At 53.2% G+C, this 20804-nt stretch overlaps 1 protein-coding gene across 1 annotated transcript in view; it reads right to left on the reverse strand.

Annotated features, from left to right (window-relative positions):
- Positions 1-1066: 1066 nt before the first annotated feature.
- FAIM2 (Fas apoptotic inhibitory molecule 2) overlaps positions 1067-20804 on the reverse strand; it is a 31113-nt gene continuing 11375 nt past the window's right edge. The window contains exons 6-12 of the mRNA XM_050748697.1: positions 19293-19343; positions 18925-18964; positions 18358-18395; positions 17715-17802; positions 17289-17384; positions 15601-15654; positions 1067-1321 (exon numbers count right to left, since the gene is read on the reverse strand). Coding sequence (XP_050604654.1) covers positions 1172-1321; positions 15601-15654; positions 17289-17384; positions 17715-17802; positions 18358-18395; positions 18925-18964; positions 19293-19343 — 517 coding nt within the window. The 3' untranslated portion in view covers positions 1067-1171. The remainder of the gene's footprint in view (positions 1322-15600; positions 15655-17288; positions 17385-17714; positions 17803-18357; positions 18396-18924; positions 18965-19292; positions 19344-20804) is intronic.

Genomic DNA, 20804 nt, shown 5'->3' on the forward strand with positions numbered 1-20804 from the left:
CTGGATGGCTTCCAAATTGGAGAGATGCAGAGATAAGTGGGGGGGTGGCGGGGGGGCACGTAGGGACTCTGGGCTGAGTGAGCGGCCAGTGAAGCTAGAAGAGATGTGGACTCTGCCAACTACGAAGGCCTCAGGAGGCCTGGCTGGGGACAAGCCAGCAAACAGCAGCTGACAGGAAGGGTTTAGGAAATAAGAGGTGCAGAAGGGACTCCCACACAGCCTCGGGTTAGGGCTGGGACAGAGCAGGGACTCCTTCCAGATGGGGCTGGCCTGGCAGCTAGAGTGATTGCCTCCTCCCCCAGAACATCCAGCCGGAGGGCCCAAGCACACCTCACTCAGCCTCAGGCCTGTGGCAGTAGCCTGGTGGGTGGAGAGAAGCGAGTGAGAGGATGTGGATCTCGGTTCTGCAACCCCAAATGCCTCCCAGGTGGACGCGGGTCTGGGTGGATTGGCTCCCCGGCTCCCACTTCCCTGGGAGCCCCAGGACAGGCCCTCACTGAGGAGCACGGCCCCCTGCTCTCACCTCCTGCCCCAACAGTGCTCTGTCATGACCTGGGAGGGCCGTTCACAGCGAGCAGCAGACAGCACAGGCTCCAAATCCCTAGAACAAGCTGCTGGTCCCAGAGCCAAGAGAAGATGGGCAGCCTGGGACAGCCATCCTGCCCACTCACTCCACCTGCCCAGCTACGTCCCCCACCCCCTTTCTTACAAAGTGTCAATGCCTGTCCTGCACGAGAAAGACAGGAGGACACAGACTGGACGCAGGACCCAAGGCCACATGGTTGTGCAGCCCTAGGAGGAATTGTGGTGGGGGGTCAGGGCTCCGCTGGGCTTCCTGGGTCTCACTCCCGCATTTGAAATCCTGCTAGGCTTCTCCCCGCTGTCCCTTAGGCCCTCAAACCCAGAGGAGCCTTCAGCCTTGACCGTCCCAGTTTGGAAGATGTGATGGGGGGAACAGGGCGGCACAGGGATTGACATGGCCTCGGTTCCTCAGGGTCCCCATGGCGTATGTACAAGCGGCAGAGGGCTGGGCTGGGCTGGGGTAGACAGTGGCCTGGCCACAGCCTGGGTTGGCAGCTAGTTTTATATCTGGTCTTGTAGGAGCGCAGGGGAGGGACAGGGAACCAAGAGGGGTGCATTCTCTGGAGGACGGTGGGGTGGGGAGGGCTCCTCATTCCCGGTTAGTGCCAAAAAGCTGCAGGAAGAAGGTGAAGATATAGATGATGTCTAGGTAAATGTTGAGGGCTCCAAAAATATACTCCTCAGGGCTCAGCGAGTGGCGTCGGTTACCCATCAGCAACTGGGTGTCAAGTGCCAGGAACTGGGAGAAGTGAGGAGAGAGAGAGGGGTCAGAGGCCCAGGCAGTGTGACACTGACTATGGCAGCCCTGGTGCCCCGCTCAGCCCCACCCCCAATTTTATTACCCTCACCTGCTGCCTGGCTGCCCAGTGGCCCTCCTGAGACACCTTCTATCCCTAATTCTGTTCAGCAGCTATTTACTGAGCCTCTGCTATGTGCCAGGCACAGGGATACAGCAGAGAACAAGACAGCCAGGGTCCCTGTCCTCACAGAGCTTCGAGTCTAGAGGAATTGTTAGGATGATGAGTATAACAAGGTTCCAGGCAGCGGTGGGGCTGATAACAAGGAGCCTCACCTATGTGAGTGTGGCAGGGAGTTAGGGAAGGCTTCCTGGGGGAGGGGACCTTCAAGCTGAGGCCTAGACTTCTTGGCCATTCCCTCAGGACCCTGCTCTCAGAGGAAGGCGAATGCTTCAGGTACAAGCAGGGCCCAAGCACTTGTGCTGTACTGACATCAGCCCATCAGTGCTATACCGACATCCCCATCCGGTAAGAATCAGATTCTTCCTACAGGAAGTGAGGCCCAGAGACCTTAAATATTAGCCAAAGGTTACACAGCTGGAAAGTGGCAAAGCCAAGATTTGAACCCGAGCAGTCCAGCTCCAGAGCCCCAGGTGTAACCATTCTGCCCTGCTACTAACAGCACCTGGGGTTAATGCCTTTCCTCCCAGGAAGCAGGCTCTTCCCTGGGGACCTGCTTGGCCTAATGGACTAGGACCAGATTCCCTTTAAGACAGCACTGTGCCACCCCGCTGCCCCTGCCAGGTCTGCCCACTGTATACAGTGGCTCCTACCCCTCCCCATCTATCTTTCCTCTGGGCTCCAAGCCTAGGGAGCAGAACCCTTGAGAAGTAGAATATGGAATTTGGCAGGCGTGGTGCGCTTTTCTGGAGAAAGAGGCCAAAATGTCCACCAGAATCTCAAAGGTGATGAAGCACTGATCCATGTAGGATTGGAATTGGGTTTTTTTTTGTTTTTTGTTTTCTTTGGTTTTGTTTTTTGAGACAGAGTTTCACTCTTGTTGCCCAGGCTGGAGTGCAATGGTGAGATCTTGGCTCACTGCAACCTCTGCCTCCTGGGTTCAAGCGATTCTCCTGCCTCAGCCTCCCGAGGAGCTAGGATTGCCGGCATGCACCACCACACCCAGCTAATTTTGTATTTTTAGTAGAGACGGGGTTTCTCCATGTTGGCCAGGCTGGTCCCGAACTCCCGACCTCAGGTAATCTGCCCGCCTCGGCCTCCCAAAGTGCTGGGATTACAGGCGTGAGCCACCATGCCCGGCCCGGGATTGGAATTATTTTACATTGATTCACATTCTTGTTAACTGGGCTCTTCGGTCACTTGTGTATGAAAGGCATGTTCCCTGGGTCCTCTGAAACTCATTCATTATACAATAAATATGTATGGGGCGACAGCTGCATGACAGGGACTTGCTGAGAGTGGAAGAGACAAGAAACACAAAGCCATGCCTGCCTTGGGGAAGCTCACAGCGTCATGGGGGACACTTACAGGTCATTACAAGAAAATCCACGAAATGCACAATTAGGACTGTGAAGGAAGGAGCTACTGATTGGGCCAGAGGAAGGTGACCCAGGAGAGGTGGCATTTCACCTGAGGCTTAAGTAGGAGTTTGCTAGCTAGGAAGGCCTAGGGAAGCCTGGGAGGCCTGACTGGTGTTGTGTGAAGAGCGGAGAACTCGGCCAGGCAGGAACTATGGGAGAAGTAGATAGAGGAGGAAGGGGTTGGGGCCTGCCCTTGCAGCTTGCATTCTGCTCGGTAGGCAGGGGTCATGCCCAGTTCCCTTTCCTTCACCCGCCATGGACTCCTTGACTCCTAAGACCCAGACTTTAGAGTTGCTATAGATGCAGCCCTGTAGAATCTTAGTTGAATCCCAGCTCCGGTGCAATGCGCCCCCATGCCCAAGAGGCCAGGGCTCCAACAGGGAGCAATTCCAGCACACAGGACATTGAGGCAGGGCCACCCTCAAAGTTGGGGAGGTGGGGGCAATTATGAGCACAGGCTTGAAAGTCAGATCCACTTGGACTGCAGGCTCTGCTCTACCACTCATTAGCTGTAGGACCTGGCTGGGCAGAGCATTTAATCTCTTTGGGCCTGTGAGTCCCTATGTGTAAAAAGGAGATGAGCGTGCCTGCCTCCTGAGGTTGTTGTGAGAATGAGATAATGCATGCAAGGGGCCTGGCACGGTGCCTGACACATGGTAAGCACTTAATGAATGCTTGCTATTATATTAATGTGGTTTTGTTGTTATTATCTGCAGAAGGAGAGGTGCCCTCTTGAGGACGTGCACACACTGCTGATGAGACTCAGGTGTCTCTTGCGTCTCATCAGGGAGGCAGCACTGTTCCTTGGGGAGCTCAGTGGCCTTAACAGAGCGAAAATGGGGAGCCATGGCCAGAGCTGAGAGGAGCCCTGTGCAGGATGTGTCAGGCTCCTGAGCTCAGTGGCACTGAGGAAAGGGCACTCCAGACAGGAACAGGAGTTGAAATGCCTGGGTTTGAGACCCGGCTCCATTGCTCAGTAGCCAAGTCATCCACTTGACCTCAGTGTCCTGGTCTACAAAATGGGATAGTAGCAATGCCCACACCACGGTGTGGTTTTGAGGGTAGATTTATGACAGTGTATGTGGCATCCACTATTTGTATTTTTGAGTATGATTTCTCTCCATTCCGCTCTGCTCCTTCTGTGTTTGATTTGGATTCCCAAGCACATTTTCCTTCTGCAGAGAGAATGAGCAGGCAGAAGGCCCAGTGCAAAGGCTTTGGCCACTTGGCGGTCACAGCTGCCAGCATCAGTTCATAAACTGCTGACCTGCCTAATCCATCAGTAGCTTGCTTGGTTGATTTCTCAGAGCCTGGTCACTCCTAGGTGAGCTAATGAAATTGAGTCTCTTAACTTGGAAGGCTTGGATCTGTCCAGCTCTGGGGGTGGCCCTTCTGAGAAGCACCCATGCAGGAGACCCCCTAGAGCAGCCAGCTGGCTTTTCTCTTGGAGAGAGGAGGAATGAAATGATTTCAGCCCCAGCCCTTGGTCCATGCACACAGATGCTTATCTATGTGGTGTTCTCTGGGATGGCCTGCTTCAAATTTCAACCCCACTGCCCAGTATGACCCATCACTGCCACCTCATGCCTGGGAGTCAACCAAAGTCTTTTCATTCATTTATTCCCAACAATATTTGCTGAGCACCTGCTATGTTCCAGAGAACTTGCCCTCATAGAACTGACAGTCTAACGAGGGCAAAAGACATGATCAGAGAGATTCTGCATGGCAGTGCATTCATTTACAGGGGAAGTCATCTGCTGCTATCTCCTTGGAGATGGAAAGCATTGTTAACTAATGTCTTGGTTGAGAGCAGTTATCTTGGTTATAGTTAACATCTTAGTGGGTAGCTGGGATCTTGGCTGAGAGCTAGCAACCGAGTTGACTGCAAGCCCCTAAAAGGAGGGCAGGTACTTGAGTTAGTGGCCAGCTGAACAGCAGACTCTGCAGGAGGAGCACTTGGGATGGGGCAGGAGGCCCCCAGGGACAAGGATGCTATTAAGTTACATCTGAAGAGTCTTTCCCTAGACCAACACTTGATCTCTCATCTCCCTCTCCCCATTTGCCCTGGGAGGTGGATGTCCTCATGGTCTTACACATGAGGAAAGGAGTCTGAGAGCTGAGTGATTTGCTGATGGCTGCTTCTCAAGTGTCGTCTCCTACACTGGAGGAGATGGGGGAGGAGTGGGCTTGCAGGGAGGGAGGGAGCATGTGCAGGGGGCAAACTTCCCCGCCTCACCTTACTGGCCAGTGCTAAACCTCGCCGGGGCCCCCAGCCTCACATTTGGCCTGACCCTGCCGTATCTGGGGCCCAGGCTTATGTCTGTTGTCCTCCCTGAATGTGGCCCCAGAGGTGACACTGAGGGGCTCTGGGCAGTGCATGCCATGGAAAGGCCAGCTCAGAGCCACCCGCAGGCAGGCACTGAATACAAAAAGCTGGGGTTGCAATGTGTTGAATCAGCTTAAACAGTGACACGTGGACTGTGTCTGTCCTGCAGAAATGCCAGTGTGACGGCGCGTGGAGGCAACCCCCAGGCTGTTGTTTGCAGCATTGGTTCTAACAGTGAGATGCTGAAACAACCCAAACTCTACCAACACGGGGGTGGTTAAATAAACTCTGGGCAGCAGTGCTGAGGTGGAAACATCTGTGACAGACGCTACTGTGAGAAAAAAGCAAGTTGCGAAAAATCCATATCGTATGATCCCATAAAACTATACATGTCAGAGGAGCCAACATAGCAAATATCTATGAAATGCACAAAGAAAGGTCTGGAAGGAGAGATAATTCATGGTTCCTGCTGGGGAAAGAAGTGAGGGACACGATCAAAATGACATTTGCTTTTTTCTATATTTAAGATTTTCCAAAAGTGAAATATGTGAATAAATGTATTCACATATTATATAATTAGAAGTTTAAAATAGAAGGGTTAAAATAGCACAAAAGAAGAGTTCATGAACTCTTTCACTCAATTCTCACCATAAGCCTCTGCAGCAGGTGTCTCACTATCAGCTCCATCATTTGCTGAGGACACTGAGGCAGAGACAGTGTAAGTGACTTGCCCATGTCACACAGCCCAGGGACAGCTAGAGGGTGAGCTTGGGCTTTGGGGAGTCTTTGGAGAAGAGACTACCAGCCATATGTCCAGGTGCACCGGCTGGGCTGCAGGGGAGTGTGAGGGGGTGAGGGAGGGAAGAGAGACCATTGAGTGGAGATCTGGGGCCCATTTCTTGCCTGATACCAATAGAAGATATTTCTCTCCATTGACCTGGGTGTCAAAAATTTAGATGGCATAGACAACATTTGCACCCCCAGGAGGGCCACCAAAAGAACAGGGTCTGGCAGGCATTCGAATCAGAAAGCCTGGCCCAGGGTGAAAGGTGGGTAGTGTATGAAAGTGTATTAATGACACACGATTATCTATCAACTTTTTAAAAAGTAGGCCAGGTGCAGTGGTTCACGCCAGTAATCCCAGCACTCTGGGAGACCAAGGTGGGCAGATCGCCTGAGGGCAGGAGTTCGAGACTAGCCTGGCCAACATGAGGAAACCCCATCTCTACTAAAAATACAAAAATTAGCTGGGCGTGGTGGTGGGCACCTGTAATCCCAGCTACTTGGGAGGCTGAGGGAGGAGAATCGCTTGAACTCGGGGAGGTGGAGGTTGCAGTGAGCCAAGATCATGCCACTGCACTCCAGCCTGGGCAACAGAGTGAGACTCCGTCTCAAAAAAAAAAAAAAAAAAGAAAGGAACCAGGAGACAAGGTAGGCTTCAATAGCCTGTCGCAGTAAGTGGAATAAAATATTTTGCATGAAAGAACCATATGTGGTCATATGAGAAAGGGCATGAGTCCAGTATAATACAGTGCTTAAGATCATAGGCTGGGGAGTCCCACAAACCTGGGTTCAAATCTTGGCTCAGACCTTAGGTAACTTACTAACAGGTAAGAGTTACTGATCACTGACCACACACCAGGCACTAAGTGCTTTACATATATGAATGCATCCAAATCACAGCCACCTATGAGGGAGTTACTGTTCTTGTCCCCATTTTACAGCTAAAGAAACTGAGGTACAAAGACATTACGTAACTTGGTGAGTCCACACAGCTAGAATGTGGCAGAGAAGGGCTTTGAGACTTATAGTGAATGATAACCTTGTCATTTAGATCACCAGATTTTGAAGCCAGGCTAAATCTGGTGATCTAAATGATAAGGTTATCATTTACCATAAGAGTAAAAGCTGTCATCGATTGAGAATTGCCATGTTCCAAGTGTGAGGAGGCTGTTTTCCCTTCATTTGTTACCCTATTCATCCATTACAACAGCCTGCTGAGACAGGCGGGTGAGCCCTATTTTAAAGACGAGGCCGGTGAGGCAGAGCGGTCAAGTCGTTTTGCCCAAGGTCACAGAATGGTAGGAGGAGCAGCGAGGCCTTGAATGTGACTTGGTGGGGGGCACTGGCCAGCTGCAGAGCCCCCTCCCCACTCCACACACCTACTGGCCCTGCCAGTGCCTCTTCCTGGCTCTGCTCTGAAGAACCAGGTCCTGGATACGGAAGCAGAAGTTCCTTTCTGCCCCCAGGCAGGTGTGGAGCTGCCTCTGCCTCCCCTCCCTCAGTCCGCCACCCCAGGGCTTCTCCACCTCCTCCTGTCAGGTTTGAGCAGAGTGTGGGCTGGGGTATGAGTGCCTCAGGAGTGAGACAGGCAGGCCTCAGGAGGGGCCTGCACATTCTCCCCTGAAGGAGCAATCACTGATCAGTCCGCCCACCTCAGGAGGAACCCACGCCACTTCCAGGTTGTCTGGGTGAGGCGTGGGGAGGGGGTGCGAGGAGGCCTCAGGGTAGGCATTGGGACTGTTTCAGCGGCAGAGAGTGGGTGACCTAACAGAGAAGGTTCTCACTGGCTCCTTCAGCTTCACGTAATGCATTGAGGGAAAAGGGCCTCTAGGCTCTGAATGGAACGAAGATAAGTCTAAAAGTCATGCCTCAGCCTTGGATTTGTGTGGCCATTTTAACTTTTCGAAGTGTTTTCCTAATTGTGAGGAAGGTAGAGCATATATTGCCGTCCCACTAGAAAAGCAGGGTGAGGGGTTGGGGTAGACGGGCGTATTTTTCTTAAATCCCTTCGACACTGTGGGTCTGGCCCAGACTGGTCATGGTGTGTGTATGTGTGCACATGTGTGTGGGTATGTGTGTGCCTGTGTATATACTTGTGTATGTGTGTATGTATGTATACGTGTGCGTATGTGTATATATGTGTGTGTGAGTGTGAGTGTGCACGTGTGTGTGTGTGTGTGTGCATGTGTGTGAGTGTATATATATAAGTGTATGTGGGTATATGTGTGTGTATATGTGTGCATGTGAGTGCATGTGCATGTGTGTATATGTGCGTGTGTGTATGTGTATATGTGTATGTCTACGTGCATGTGAGTGAATGTGTGTGCATGTGTATATGTGCATGTGTGCATGTGTATGAGTGTATATATGTGCATGTGTATATGCGCATGTGTGTGCATGTGAGCACGTGTGTGCATGTGTATATGTATATGTGTGCATATGAGTGTGTATATGAGTGTATGTATGTTCATGTGTATATATGTGCATAAGTGCATGTGTGCATATGTGTGTGTGCATGTGAGTGCATATGTGCGCATGTGTATGTGTGCATGTGTATGTGTGCATGTGTGCATGTGAGTGCATATGTGTGCATGTGTGTATATGTGTATGTTTGTGTCTATGTGTGCATGTGAGTGTGTATGAGTGTATGTGCATGCGTATATATGTGTGTATGTGTGCATATGTGTACATACGAATGTGTGTGTGCATGTTTGTATGTGTGCGTGTGTTTGTGTGTATATGTGTGCATGAGTGTGCATGTGTATATGTGTGCAGGTGAGTGTATGTGTGTATATGTGTATGTGCATGTGTGTATATGTGCATGTATGTATGTGTGCATGTGTGTGTATAGGTGAGTGTATGTGCATGTGTGTATAGGTGCGTGTATTTGTGTGCATGTGTGTGCATGTATATGTGTATGTCTGTGTGCATGAGTGCATGTGTGTATGTGTATATGTATGTGTGTATATGTGTGCATGTGTGCACATGTGTGTATGTGCATGTGTATATGTGTATATGTATGTGCGTGCATGTGTGCATGTATGTACGCGTGTGTGTATGTACATGTGTGCATGTGCATATATGCGCGTGTATATGTGTGCAAGTGTGTGTATGAGTGTATGTGCATGTGTGTATATGTGTGCATGAGTGTATGTGTGTATATGTGTGCATGTGAGTGTATGTGTGTACGTGCATGTGTCTGTGCACATGTGTGTGAATGTGTGTATGTGCATATGTGTGTGCATGAGTGCATGTGTATATGTGTATGTGTATATGTGTGCATGTGTGTATGTATGTGCATGTGTGCATGTGTGTCTGTGCATGTGTGTATGTGCATGTGTGCATATGTGTGCATGTGACTATGTGTATATGCGAGTGTGTGTGTGTGTGCATATATGTGAATGTGTATATGCGCATGTGTATGTGTGTCTATGTGTGCATGTGAATGTATGTGCATGCATGCATGTCTGTGTGCCTGTGAGCACATGTGCGTGTGTATATGTGCATGTGTATGTTTGCCTGTGAGTGCATGTGTGTGTGCATGTGTATGTGCATGTATGTATATATGCATGTGTGTGTGTGTATGTGCATGTGTGTATATGTGTATGTGTGTATAAGTATCCATGTGACTGTGTGTATGTGCATGTGGGTATATGCGCATATATATGTGTATATGAGTGTGTATATATGTGTATATATATGTGTATATGAGTGTGTATGTATGTGTGCATGTGGGTATGTGCGTGTGTATATGTGAGTTTATGTGAGAATGTGTATGTGCATGTGTGTATATGCGTGAATGTGAGTGTGTGTCTGTCTCTCTGGAAGTGCTGTCTTGGCTTCAGCGCATGCTCAGCTTCAGCAGCAGGTGCCTCAGGCAGTTCCCTGTCAGCTCTGAGGTCTCAGCCCTGCTTTCCTTCCAGAGACTGAGGACAGATAGCTCTATGTCTCTCCATAGTGGTCAACATCAGAACTGGAGGTCCAGCACCCCTACTGAGCATCTTCCTATCCCAGCTCTGTTCATCCAAATGCCATTAGGCTTGCAGCATTCAGTACTGACCATGCACAGTCTCCCTGCCCCCACCCACCCCAGCTCTGGGACACTGCAGTGACCTCCTAAATGGTCTCCCAGCCTCTGGTCTGTCCACTCAGCTTCTCACTAATCTTCCTTAAAGCACGACAACTGTGATGTTTCTTAGCAACTGTCAGTGGTTCCCAAGGTCCTCAAATCGGCCAGGCTGGGCAGGGAGTGAAGAGGTCTATTCCCACTGGGCCCATCACCTAATTTCTAATGTCCTATGCCTCATTCCTTCCCGAGGACTCTGGGACTTGGGCTCTCGATTTAGGGGGCTCAGAGACCTTAGCTTCCCCAAGGAAGGACCAACTCTGAGATGCGGCAACCTGTCTCAAGTCCCGTGGGCCCTGGAGTCTCAGCTGCGGCTAGAAGCTAGCTGTAGGCATGTGCCCCCACCTCATTCCCTGCCCCATCACGCCAGCCCGGCCTGACCCTCATGCTCCCTGTGTGACTTTCCATGAGTTTCTACAGAAAAGCACCCAAAGAGAGGGCACTAGGGGGAATGGGAGGATTCGGCCACTCTGAGGTCAGGGCTGTTCAGCTGGCTCACCCACTTCTACTGGCATATTTGGGTTCTGGCATCCAGTGAGGGGTCTGGGGTAGGGGTGAGGCCAAAAACCCAAGGCTCCCTGAGAATGTACTAAGGCTGACATGGGTGAGGCCTAGGAGGGGCCTGTTCCTCAAAGCTGGACCAGAGCCCTGAGAAACCTTGCCTCCCATCCCCTCAGGTGCTGCCCCCTCCACTGGGCGGCCCTGCCCTCAAAGATGGCAGAATCTCAAGGGACGTGCTGATGTTTCTGGGAGAGAAACTGGATTCTCGAAGCTGGATTCTCACAGCGCTTCCAAAGCTCAGGTTGGTGGGAGTTGAGGGGCGGGTCTCCCTCGGGGTCTGGGGCCTCCTCCTCCACTTCTTTTCACCCCACTCTCGCACAGTCTCCTCAAGGCGGCACACGTGGCAGGGACGCCTGCATGCAGTGTGTAGTGTGCAGCTCTGCTCGGCTGTAGGGCTGGGAGTGGCCCCCACTGTGCTGAGAATTCCCCAAAGGGTATGGTGGGAGATGGCAGGATGGGCAGATGAGAGACTAGGGGGTGCTGGGTGCTGGTTATGGGACACACTGGAGCTAGGGGACCACAGAGTCTGCAGTCCTGAGGGTCAGGACGAGGTCAGCATGTTCCTGAGTTCGAGTTAATGGGAGGGTAAAGGGATTTAGTTATGGGGCTGGGCCTCTGAGGGCCTTCATCTACCTGAAACTGAGAGGAGGGAAAGGGAATGAGTCTCAAAGCCCCTCTCATCAACATTCCCCTGCCCATGGGCCCCAGGGGAGCTGCAGATGAACATGGGCAGGGGATGGAGCCAGGGGAACTGGCCCTGTGCTCTCCATTGTTGTTTCTATAACCTGCAGGATGATCCCGACCAGGGACCTTTGAAGTGTTGATCTCCTAATAAGATAATTGGCACTGCAGTTCCCCCTCTCCTGTGACTCACAGAAGACTGATGCGCAGTGCTGAATTCAACCACACAGCCTGTGGGTTCTCTGCCTTGCTCTGATTGTACCTCTGTGGGCCTGGCCCTGGCCCCTGCCACACCTCTTGGGGATCCGTTCATGCCACAAACATCTCCTGGGCACGTACTATGTACCAGTCCCTGTTCTGGGCATGGGGGCTGCAGTGATGAACAAGCCAGACTACAATCCCTGCCCTTAAGGAACTTAGATTCTGCTGGAGGGAGACAGACAATGAGCAATACATCAAGAAAAACAGACAGTGTGTCAGAATGAGATGCACTACAGAGAGAGGGAAATAGAGTAGGGAGGAAGAGGGAGGGACAGAGCTGCACACACTTGAAGGATGGGAGAGAGGACTATGAGCAGTCCCTAAGAACAGACAGAGGCAGGTGCAGAGGCCCTGGGTTTGGAGAGAGCCTGCCATGATCACGCAGCACGAGGCCAGTGTGGCTACAGCAGAGGAGAGTGGGGAGGTCAGAGAGGGCCTGCAGGCTGTGGGAAGCGATTGCGGGATGCTCAACAGAGGAACAAGGGTACCTAACACTCCAGCTGCTGTGCCCCGCATAGACACAGGGCATAGCGGCAGCCTGCAGGAGGCCATGGCAACAATCAACCCAGGCTGGAGGCTATGGGGGCTGGGACAGGGAGTAGCCATGAGGGTAGAGATAAGTTGTCAGATTCTGGATAGGATTAGGGGCCACAGCATTGATCTGGGGTGTGATGTGGGGGATGAGGAGAGGGGAGGAGTGGAAGGTGTCACCAAAGCATTTGTTCTGAGTTACAGGAAGATGGGGAAGGCTTTGGGAAAAGCAGGCATCCCGGGGAAGGGGCAGGAGCTTGGTTTTATACATGTGAAGTCCGAGGTGCCTATGAGCCTTCCTCATGCAGACCCTCATTAGGCAACCGGAAATTCTAGTCTGGAATTCAAGAGAGAGATCCAGGCTAGAGATGTAAATGTTAGAGTAATCATCATAAAATATCGCATTCAAAGCTTTGAGGCTGCCAGAGGCCCTGAGAGAGCAGGGTAGAAAGAGAAGAGTTGGCCCTTTGCAGGATCAAGAGGGCTGTAGAAAAGCCTGGGCGATTGGTGGCTTGGACACCAAGGGACGAAGATGCTTTGGGGAGGGTTGTGGAGGGAAGGAACGGTTGTATCCAATATTTCTGGGAGTCCATCAATATTAGGACTGAGTTTGGGTCCCTGGATTTAGCTACACGGAGGTCCCTGAAACCTGGATGAGAGTGTGTTTAAGAGGATCAAGAGAGAATGGTCGGGTACCGTGGTTCACGCCTGTTATCCCAGCACTTTGGGAGGCTGAGGAGGGTGGATCACGAGGTCAGGAGATCAAGACCATCCTGGCTAACACGGTGAAACCCCGTCTCTACTAAAAATACAAAAAATTAGCTGGGCGTGGTGGTGGGTGCCTGTAGTCCCAGTTACTCGGGAGGCTGAGGCAGGAGAATCGCATGAACCCGGGAGGTAGAGCTTGCAGTGAGCTGAGATCGCGCCGCTGCACTCCAGCCTGGGCGACAGAGCAAGACTCCGTTAAAAAAAAAAAAAAAAAAAAAAGACTCTGTGCCAGCCCCTTAACACCTAGGGCTTCAGATGTGGAAAGTGAGTCTTACAGCACCAGGGCTGCCTGCCCCCACTCCCTGGCCAGATTGTGGTGGAGATGCAGGGAGGTAACAGGTGCGAAAGTGCTTTGTAAAACATAAAGGGTAGAACAGAGGGTGGGGACTATTGCTATTATTTTAATAGCACTAGGGCTTATCAAACAAATTTAAGGGATTACTATTCACCCAGCCTTACTTGCATGCATGACTCCCTCGGGTGGTTCACACACTCACTGTGACCTGATCCACGGGAAGCCAAGTAAACTACCTGGCCGGCCCCCATGGGTGCTCCCTGCCTCCAACATCACCAGCCTGTCTGCCCTGGCTTGACCCCTCTTCTGTCCCCTGCAAATGCCTCCCTCTAGGGCCTCCAGGTGCTGTTGCCCAGACTAGCTCTCCCGAATGTGGCCCTCCTCTTTCTGTCCTAATCCAATTCCCCACCACATCCTTTGAAATCTCTCTTTAGGAAGTATTGCCTGGAGGGAAGAGCATGGTGCGGGGTCTGAGAAAAGTTAGTCTCTTCAGGTGACCAGGCTCCCAGTTTACCCAGGATTTAAGGGCTCCTCAAGAAGTGGGGCTTTCAGTGCTGAAACTGGGGAAGTCCTAGGTAGCCTGGAATAAGCTGACACTTTAGTCTTGATCAAGGCCACATCGACCCATTATCTTGCCGGGAAACCACGGACAAATAATTCCATTTCTCTGGAGTTCAGTTTTCTCATCTGTAAGAAGAGGGCTGGGAGTTTCACTAGATCCCAGCCCTCCAGTTCCAAGCCTGGAGGTCATTTATTCATTCTACAATACTGGCTGAATGCTACTCTGCACCATGCACTGCACTCTCCCTGCTGACCAGGCATCTGGGCAGCCACGCTGCACATCACACACAGTATGTGCTCTATAAAGACCTGTGGAAAGGACACATGAATGAACCTGCCACACCCCCCCCCAGGCTTGATCCCTATCCAAATCCCCCAAAACCCCTGCTCACTGCTCTCTCCCCATCCCGTCCCCCATTTCAGCCCCCCAGCCTGTCGCCCACAAGCCTCCGGAATCTGGACTAAGCTGCAACTCTGGCCACTTGTATTGAGCTGAACGTTCCAGCTAGGGAGGAGAGAGTCTGGTCACTGCTTCCATTGTCAATAAATGTTGACCTTGAATGCCTTCCCAAGAGGATGTCACCAGTACAAGCTTGCCCACCTGGGTGGGTCCTGGAACACGATCACATTCGGGTGCGTGGAGCCCACCTGAGCAGAAGGCAAGTGTTGGGCAGCTCCAGGCAGGCGTCTGTCCCTGGTCATCTCATCTCCTGGGCATCTGCTTCCAGCCACTCCCCACTTAGCCTCAGACCCCAAGGGGGACTCACACCAGACTGTCCAGGTTCCCAGATTGGCCCCGTCACTTCCTAGGATGCTGTGTGACCTTGGGCATGTTATTTTGATATCTCTGAGCTTCAGTTTCCCCATCTTAATTAATTAATTTATTTATTTATTTTGAGACAGAGTCTTGCTCTCTCACCCAGGCTGGAGTGCAGTGGTGCGATCTCAGCTCACCGCAAGCTCTGCCTCCTGGGTTCATGCCATTCTCCTGCCTCAGCCTCCTGAGTAGCTGGGACTACAGGCACCCGCCACCATGCCTGGTTACTTTTTTTGTATTTTTAGTAGAGACGGGGTTTCACTGTGTTAGCCAGGATGGTCTTGATCTCCTGACCTTGTGATCCGCCCTCCTCAGCCTCCCAAAGTGCAGGGATTACAGGCGTGAGCCACCATGACCAGCCTCCCCATCTTAATTTATTAACAGTAGAACCTATCTTATAGACTTAAGACGACGATTAAATGCATATGGAGAGCTGGCTGGGGGGAAGCAAGTGTTCAATAAATATTAGCTGTTACTGTTATCCCAACCATAATCATCATCATCAACATTTTCAGTTTCGTGAGAAGAGCAAAGAACATGCTCAATCTAACAGTGTCTCTCTCTCAGGGTGCTTAGAATCCCCCTCGCTCCAAGAAGTCTTCCCCAGTTGCCCCTAGGAGGGTAACTACTAACTTGGTCCACATGGCCAGGATGCACCCACTCTCCCACTCCCGCAAGCACTGCTGCCCCTCCCCTGAAGGAAGGGGTGCCTCTTCCCAGCTCTGCCTTTGTCTACAGCTTCCAACCTGCTGTTACAATCTTCCCTCCTGCCCAGGTCAGCTGGTCTGTCCTGGAAACCAGGTTGAATTCCCCGAACAAACAAACAAACGCAGCGCTGGACCTAGCCCTACCCGCAGGTGCTCCCAAGGATCCAGGGAGGAGGGCCGTGGGGAAGATGGGAGCAGAAGGGGACTGGGGTGATGGTCAGGATGCTGGGAAGGTGGCTGCCAAGGAGCCAGACCACACTCACCAATGTAAACACACCCGCTCCCAGTGCTGCATAGACTGCGTGGAGCCAGGGCACCTGCGGCAGAGGAAAAACGGACTTAGGGATGACAAGAAGGGGCAGCAGTCAGAGGGGCAGGGAGGAGGGCTCAGTCTAGAGAATGGAGGACGTGGGGTAGCCCCGCCCAGCGCTCCCTAAGGAGCCCCAGGACTGACAGTGGACCCTGATTCTCTGGGTGCCCAGGGTGGGTGAAGTGCGGCATGGGGTAAGAGTGATCCTGGTGGGAACGGTGGGAGAACTCCCCGCCAGCCTGGTCCTTCTTCCCGCAGCACACAGCCCCGGGCTCAGGGCTGATGAAGATGACTCTCGGTGGGCCCTCCCTCTGGCCTGGGACTGCTTGAGGCTGCTCCCACCTCCCAGGGTGCGTTCATCCCTGTCCAGCATAGGATCTGTCTGTTCTTGTGTCAGGGCGCTCCTGGGCTGTGCCTTGGAGGCAAAGAACTCAGGAAGAAGGGGATAAAGACTTGACCTCAGGGGTGTGTGTGGGGGGCATCTGGAGTCTCTGCCAGCTGTGATGGTGGGCTTGCCTGCACAGGCTGGAACAGCACCTCCCTACCCTCTGCCCCCTGAGTCTCCCTCCAGGTCTGGAGCAGCCAACTGTGGGGAAAACTCTGCTGGAGGCACCGCGCTAGGGCCCTCCATGGGGCCCTCCTCCAGAAGACTCGGAAACAAAGGCATCCCATCAACCAGACCAGGATCAATAAAGGGTTCTTTGAAGTTCTGTGGCCCCTTCCTGTAACACTCCTCCCCATCCTAGACACACAGAGGGCCCCCAGGCCAGCTCTGGCCCCTCCCTTCGTCAACAGGATCCTGGGAAGAGCCAAGGAAATGCCAGCACCAATCCTGACATCCTGGAATGGACGCCAAGTGCCCAGAGGCTGGGGTTGGGCAGGATGGAGGTGGGGAGGGGGAAGTGAGGACTACTGCTCACAGCCCTGCTAGAAAAGGGCAGTGGGGGACCATGCACCATGTGTGGCTATAGGGGTGAGGGGTATAAGCACTGGGCCCCTAGCAGCAGTCCAACAGCTCATCTCTTGGGTTCCCAGGATTCAGATCTCAGGGCCTTTCTGCGATGCCCCCAATCTGCCCCTTCTCCACATGCAGGGGCCCGGGTGCCTGCAGAGTCTCAGTTTAATTCCCCAGGGCAGGCTGGACACCTCTAAAAGAGCCGAGATTTGGCCACCAGCTGGTGGACGCTCTAAGGATGTGGGTATGCCCCACGGCCCCACCTCCCGCCTGCCTGGCCAGCTAGATTCTACCTCTTTGGACTTGGCTGATCCCACAGGAGCCCCCAGAAGACCCTTCCTCAGGCCCCTCTGGGTCTGGTGGGCCTCATGGAGCCCCAGTACTCCCTTCCCTGCCCAGGGTTTAAATGCTCCACACCCTACCCTCACACCACAGAGGAGGATGGGAAAAGTGAAGCCGGATGTGGCTTGTGGAGCCCGGCAGGTACCCAGGCCTGACAAGAAAAGCCTCCTTGTTTGCTTACACTGCCAGCACGCCTGTGACAGGTGCCAGGAGGGGCCGCACAGGATGGCAGGCTGTGGGGCTTGGCTCCTGGACTTCCCTGGTGGGCAGGGGAGGGAACGGCACCTTGGGCCAGTGGGGCCCCTCCCTCCCCGTGGGGCCTGCCGGGGGACCCAGAGACTCACATATTGGAAGGGTAGGAGGATGGCCAGGATGAGTCCGCTGAAGAAAAGAGTCATGAGAAGCACGAAGAGCACGCCCTGGCAGGAGGTGAAGTCGAACTGCGGGGACAGGATGGGGTCAGCTGCCAGAGCGGCCTGACCTTCCTGGGACCCCAACTACAGCCAAGCCTGTATGGGCCAAGCCTGTATGGGCATACAGGCATACAGGCATACAAGCATACAGCAGGCCACAGTCTTGTGCTCACTCCAAGAACCTGGCATTCCTTCCCTTCCTCGCCCTCACCAGGTTGTCTCCCTCTCCCCAGACCCAACTCACCCCTTTACTTCTCTCCCCAGCCCTGGGTCCCAGCTCTGAGGCCCCCCACCCTATCTGCCTTCCCCTGCTCAGCCTCAGGCCGGGGGTCCCTGCCTGCAAGCCCCAAAGCTGACCTTGGTCTGGAAGCTGAAGACGGTGACTGAGAGGCAGACAAGGGCTGTGATGCCCAGGCACAGCAGCACGGAGGTGGTGTTGTAGTAGCTGAGGACCGTCAGGCCGAGGGGTCAGCTCCCAGGCAGGGCGTCTGGTCTCCCCCACCCTCCTAGCAGGGCCCCCTCTTCTGCCAGGACCTGGTCTTGGGATCCCTGGCCCTAATCTGGTGCCCTTTCCCCAGATCCCTCTGTCTGCCTCCCCAGCCTTTCTGCTGGGCCCTGCCCCTCCCAACAGGCTTAGACTCAAAATCAAATTAGAAGGATCTTGAGGAGGTGGGAGTGGGAGTGGGGAGGGGTTTGTGCCGGACCCAGAGGTGGTTTACAAGTAACTGCAGGTCATGAGTCTGGGGGCTTGTAAGCTACAGTTTGGGAGGAGCCACCTTGCTCCCCTCCCCCTATCCACCAGGCCAGGTCTTGGGGTTGCTGTCCAGCTGAGTGCTCAAGGAGAGGACCCTAGGCCAAAGCCTCCTGCATTCCTGAGCCCCAGCCCCATCTACATGCTCCCAGGAAGTATGGCGTGTGGGGCAGCGCCCCTTGGGTGTGGCCAGTGCCTGGCTCCAAGCCTGGCCTACGGTCCTCCTCTCCTTCCACCTGCTCCCTTTACCTGGACAACATCCCAGTGAGGTAGGCCATGGACAGGGTCTGAAATGAGAAGCAAGGTAAAGGAATGCTCCAAACTCAGACTGCGGGGGCCCAGGCACCCTCAAGGTCCAGCCCAGGTCCCCGTCCCTTGCAGGTACCCCTCAACTCTTTGTCTCTGTCACCCCCACACACACTGACTTTCAGGAGTCAGGCCTGGCTAAGGAGCGTCCCCACTGCCAGCTTCAGGCTCTGTGCCAGCTGTGCCTTTCTTCTGCAGCCCTGCTCCCTGCTTCTAAGACCCTCCACTCTTCTTCATTACCATAGCTCTAGAATGCCTCAGGCAAACCCCTTAAAAAAATTCACAATGAAAAAAGACAGTGGATGGGGAGTGGGGCGAGATTAAGCCCATTTGGAAAGAGAAGATGGAATGTGTTTGTGGAAGAAGTGGGGTGAAAACACCCCTGCCCCATGCCAGGGACCTCACATTGGACATCCCCAGCCCAGTCTTCCTGGTCCTCAGTCTACGCTGCTTCCCTTCTTTCTCCATCTCCACTCAGCATCTGTCCTCAGCACACCCCAGATCACTTACAAAGACGGTCAGGAGAATCAGGTTCCAGGGGAAATGCCTCCTGCAAGGCAAGCCACAGAGTTCAGGGGAGAGTGGGGGGTGGGGGCTGTGCCACTGCTGCAGTGAGGGGGTCTCTGACCAACCCCCTCCACACTCCTCAGAGCCTCTTCCTTCAGCCACATCCCCATTTGCTCCCTTCTCCATCCCCCTTCTCCCTACCTCAGAGGCACGAAGTAAAGGAGGGAGGGGCTGCCTGCTCGACAGAGGCCCAGAGAGGGATGAGGCCCTCTCAGGGGTGCACAGCTCACTGGTGGCAGGCAGGGCTGGGGCCAGAACTTTCATGATCCTGCTCATATTCCCACAAATTCTTCCTCAAGCCATTAGCATACCTGGGTCCAGAACAGCAAGCCAGGGTCAGGTAGGTTGCAAAGAACACAGCACTGTGAGAGACAGACGGATGGGTGAATCAGCCAGCCTCTCTTGGGCTCTCCCCGAGACCCCTTGTTTATGCCACTCTCTGCCACCCTCACCCACAGGGCAGCCAGGCGGGATGGGATGGGGAGGCCACGGTCATCCTAGAACCTAACAGTGGGCAGGGTGGTGGTCCAGTTCCAAAAGAGAGCAAAAGGATGGGACAAGCCTGCTTCTAGAAACAGGGAATCTTGGGTCACATGAGACAGCTGTTCCTGACCACTCAATCCAAAGTGGCCTCCTCAGGCACTCTTGTTATTTTAAAAGCCCATATACAGCATTTTCCACGTGCTAGGCAGTTTAAAGTGTTTTATGAGTATCAATGAATATAATCCTCACATCTTTACTTTACAGCTGAGGCACGGGGAGGTCAGGCAACTTGTCCAAGGCCATCCAGCTACCATGCTGCAGAAGCAAGATGAGAACCCAGGCACTCTGGCTCCAGAGTCCCTGCTCATAACCACTGCCCCACATAGGCCCTTCTCAGCCCTTATCATTACCTGGAGAGATCTTGTTAGTTATTTTACTGTTGGTCTAGCCTATTAAATTGTAAACTCAGCAAGGGTAAGGCCCTCGTCTGTCCTGCCAGCACCTGGTACAATCAGGAAGTGGCACCTGTCGGATGAATTTTTATATCAGGTGGCCACGTCCAGTGAGAGGCTGGCAGGCAGCTTGAGGGCAATCCAGAGATAGGGATGGAGGACTGAGATTTTCTGAGTAGTGGAAGCAGAGGCCAGTCCAGGAGGTGGGAGATGATGGCTGGGGACCCAAGGGTGGAGCTTTCCCCTGCCTACCTAGGTTAGCAGTGCCACCAATGCGTAGTTTCCAACCCCCAATGGGCCTTGAACATGGCACTGCCATCCTTTCCCCATATCCTTCCTCAGTTCTCTCACCCACAATTTCAAGCTTCCTCCTCCATCCACAAACCTCCCAGGCCCCCTCACTCTTCCTGCACAGTCTGCCTCTGGTGTTCCAGAAAGACTGGAAATGAGGTGAGCTCCCTTGGCTCCCTGCCTGCCACCTGCAAATATCATGTGGTGCTACTTGCCCTCCTGTCCCTCCTGTCTCTCCTCCCATCCCAGGCCAATCCTCCCATCCCTTTAATTGCCTGGGGATCTCCATTACTTAAATCTTTCCACTGGTACCTCTCCTCCCACACAAGCCTCCTCAGCTGTTTTCCATCTTTAACCAACACCTTCCCTGGCTCCAGCTACTGCCACTTCATCCTCTCTTGCAGCCAGGCTTCTTGAAAAAGTGGTCTCCACTCACCATGCCCCCTCCTCCATCTTCCCAACCCAACAAACACAGTTTCAGCACTACTCAACAGGAGCTGGCTTTGCCACATCACTAGGACCTTATTGAGTGCAGTGGATACTTGTCAGTCCTTATCTTGCCTGGCTTCTCAACATCTGGTCACTATGATTGTTTCC

This window comes from Macaca thibetana, chromosome 11, assembly GCF_024542745.1.
Source record: "Macaca thibetana thibetana isolate TM-01 chromosome 11, ASM2454274v1, whole genome shotgun sequence".
NCBI lineage: Eukaryota > Metazoa > Chordata > Mammalia > Primates > Cercopithecidae > Macaca > Macaca thibetana.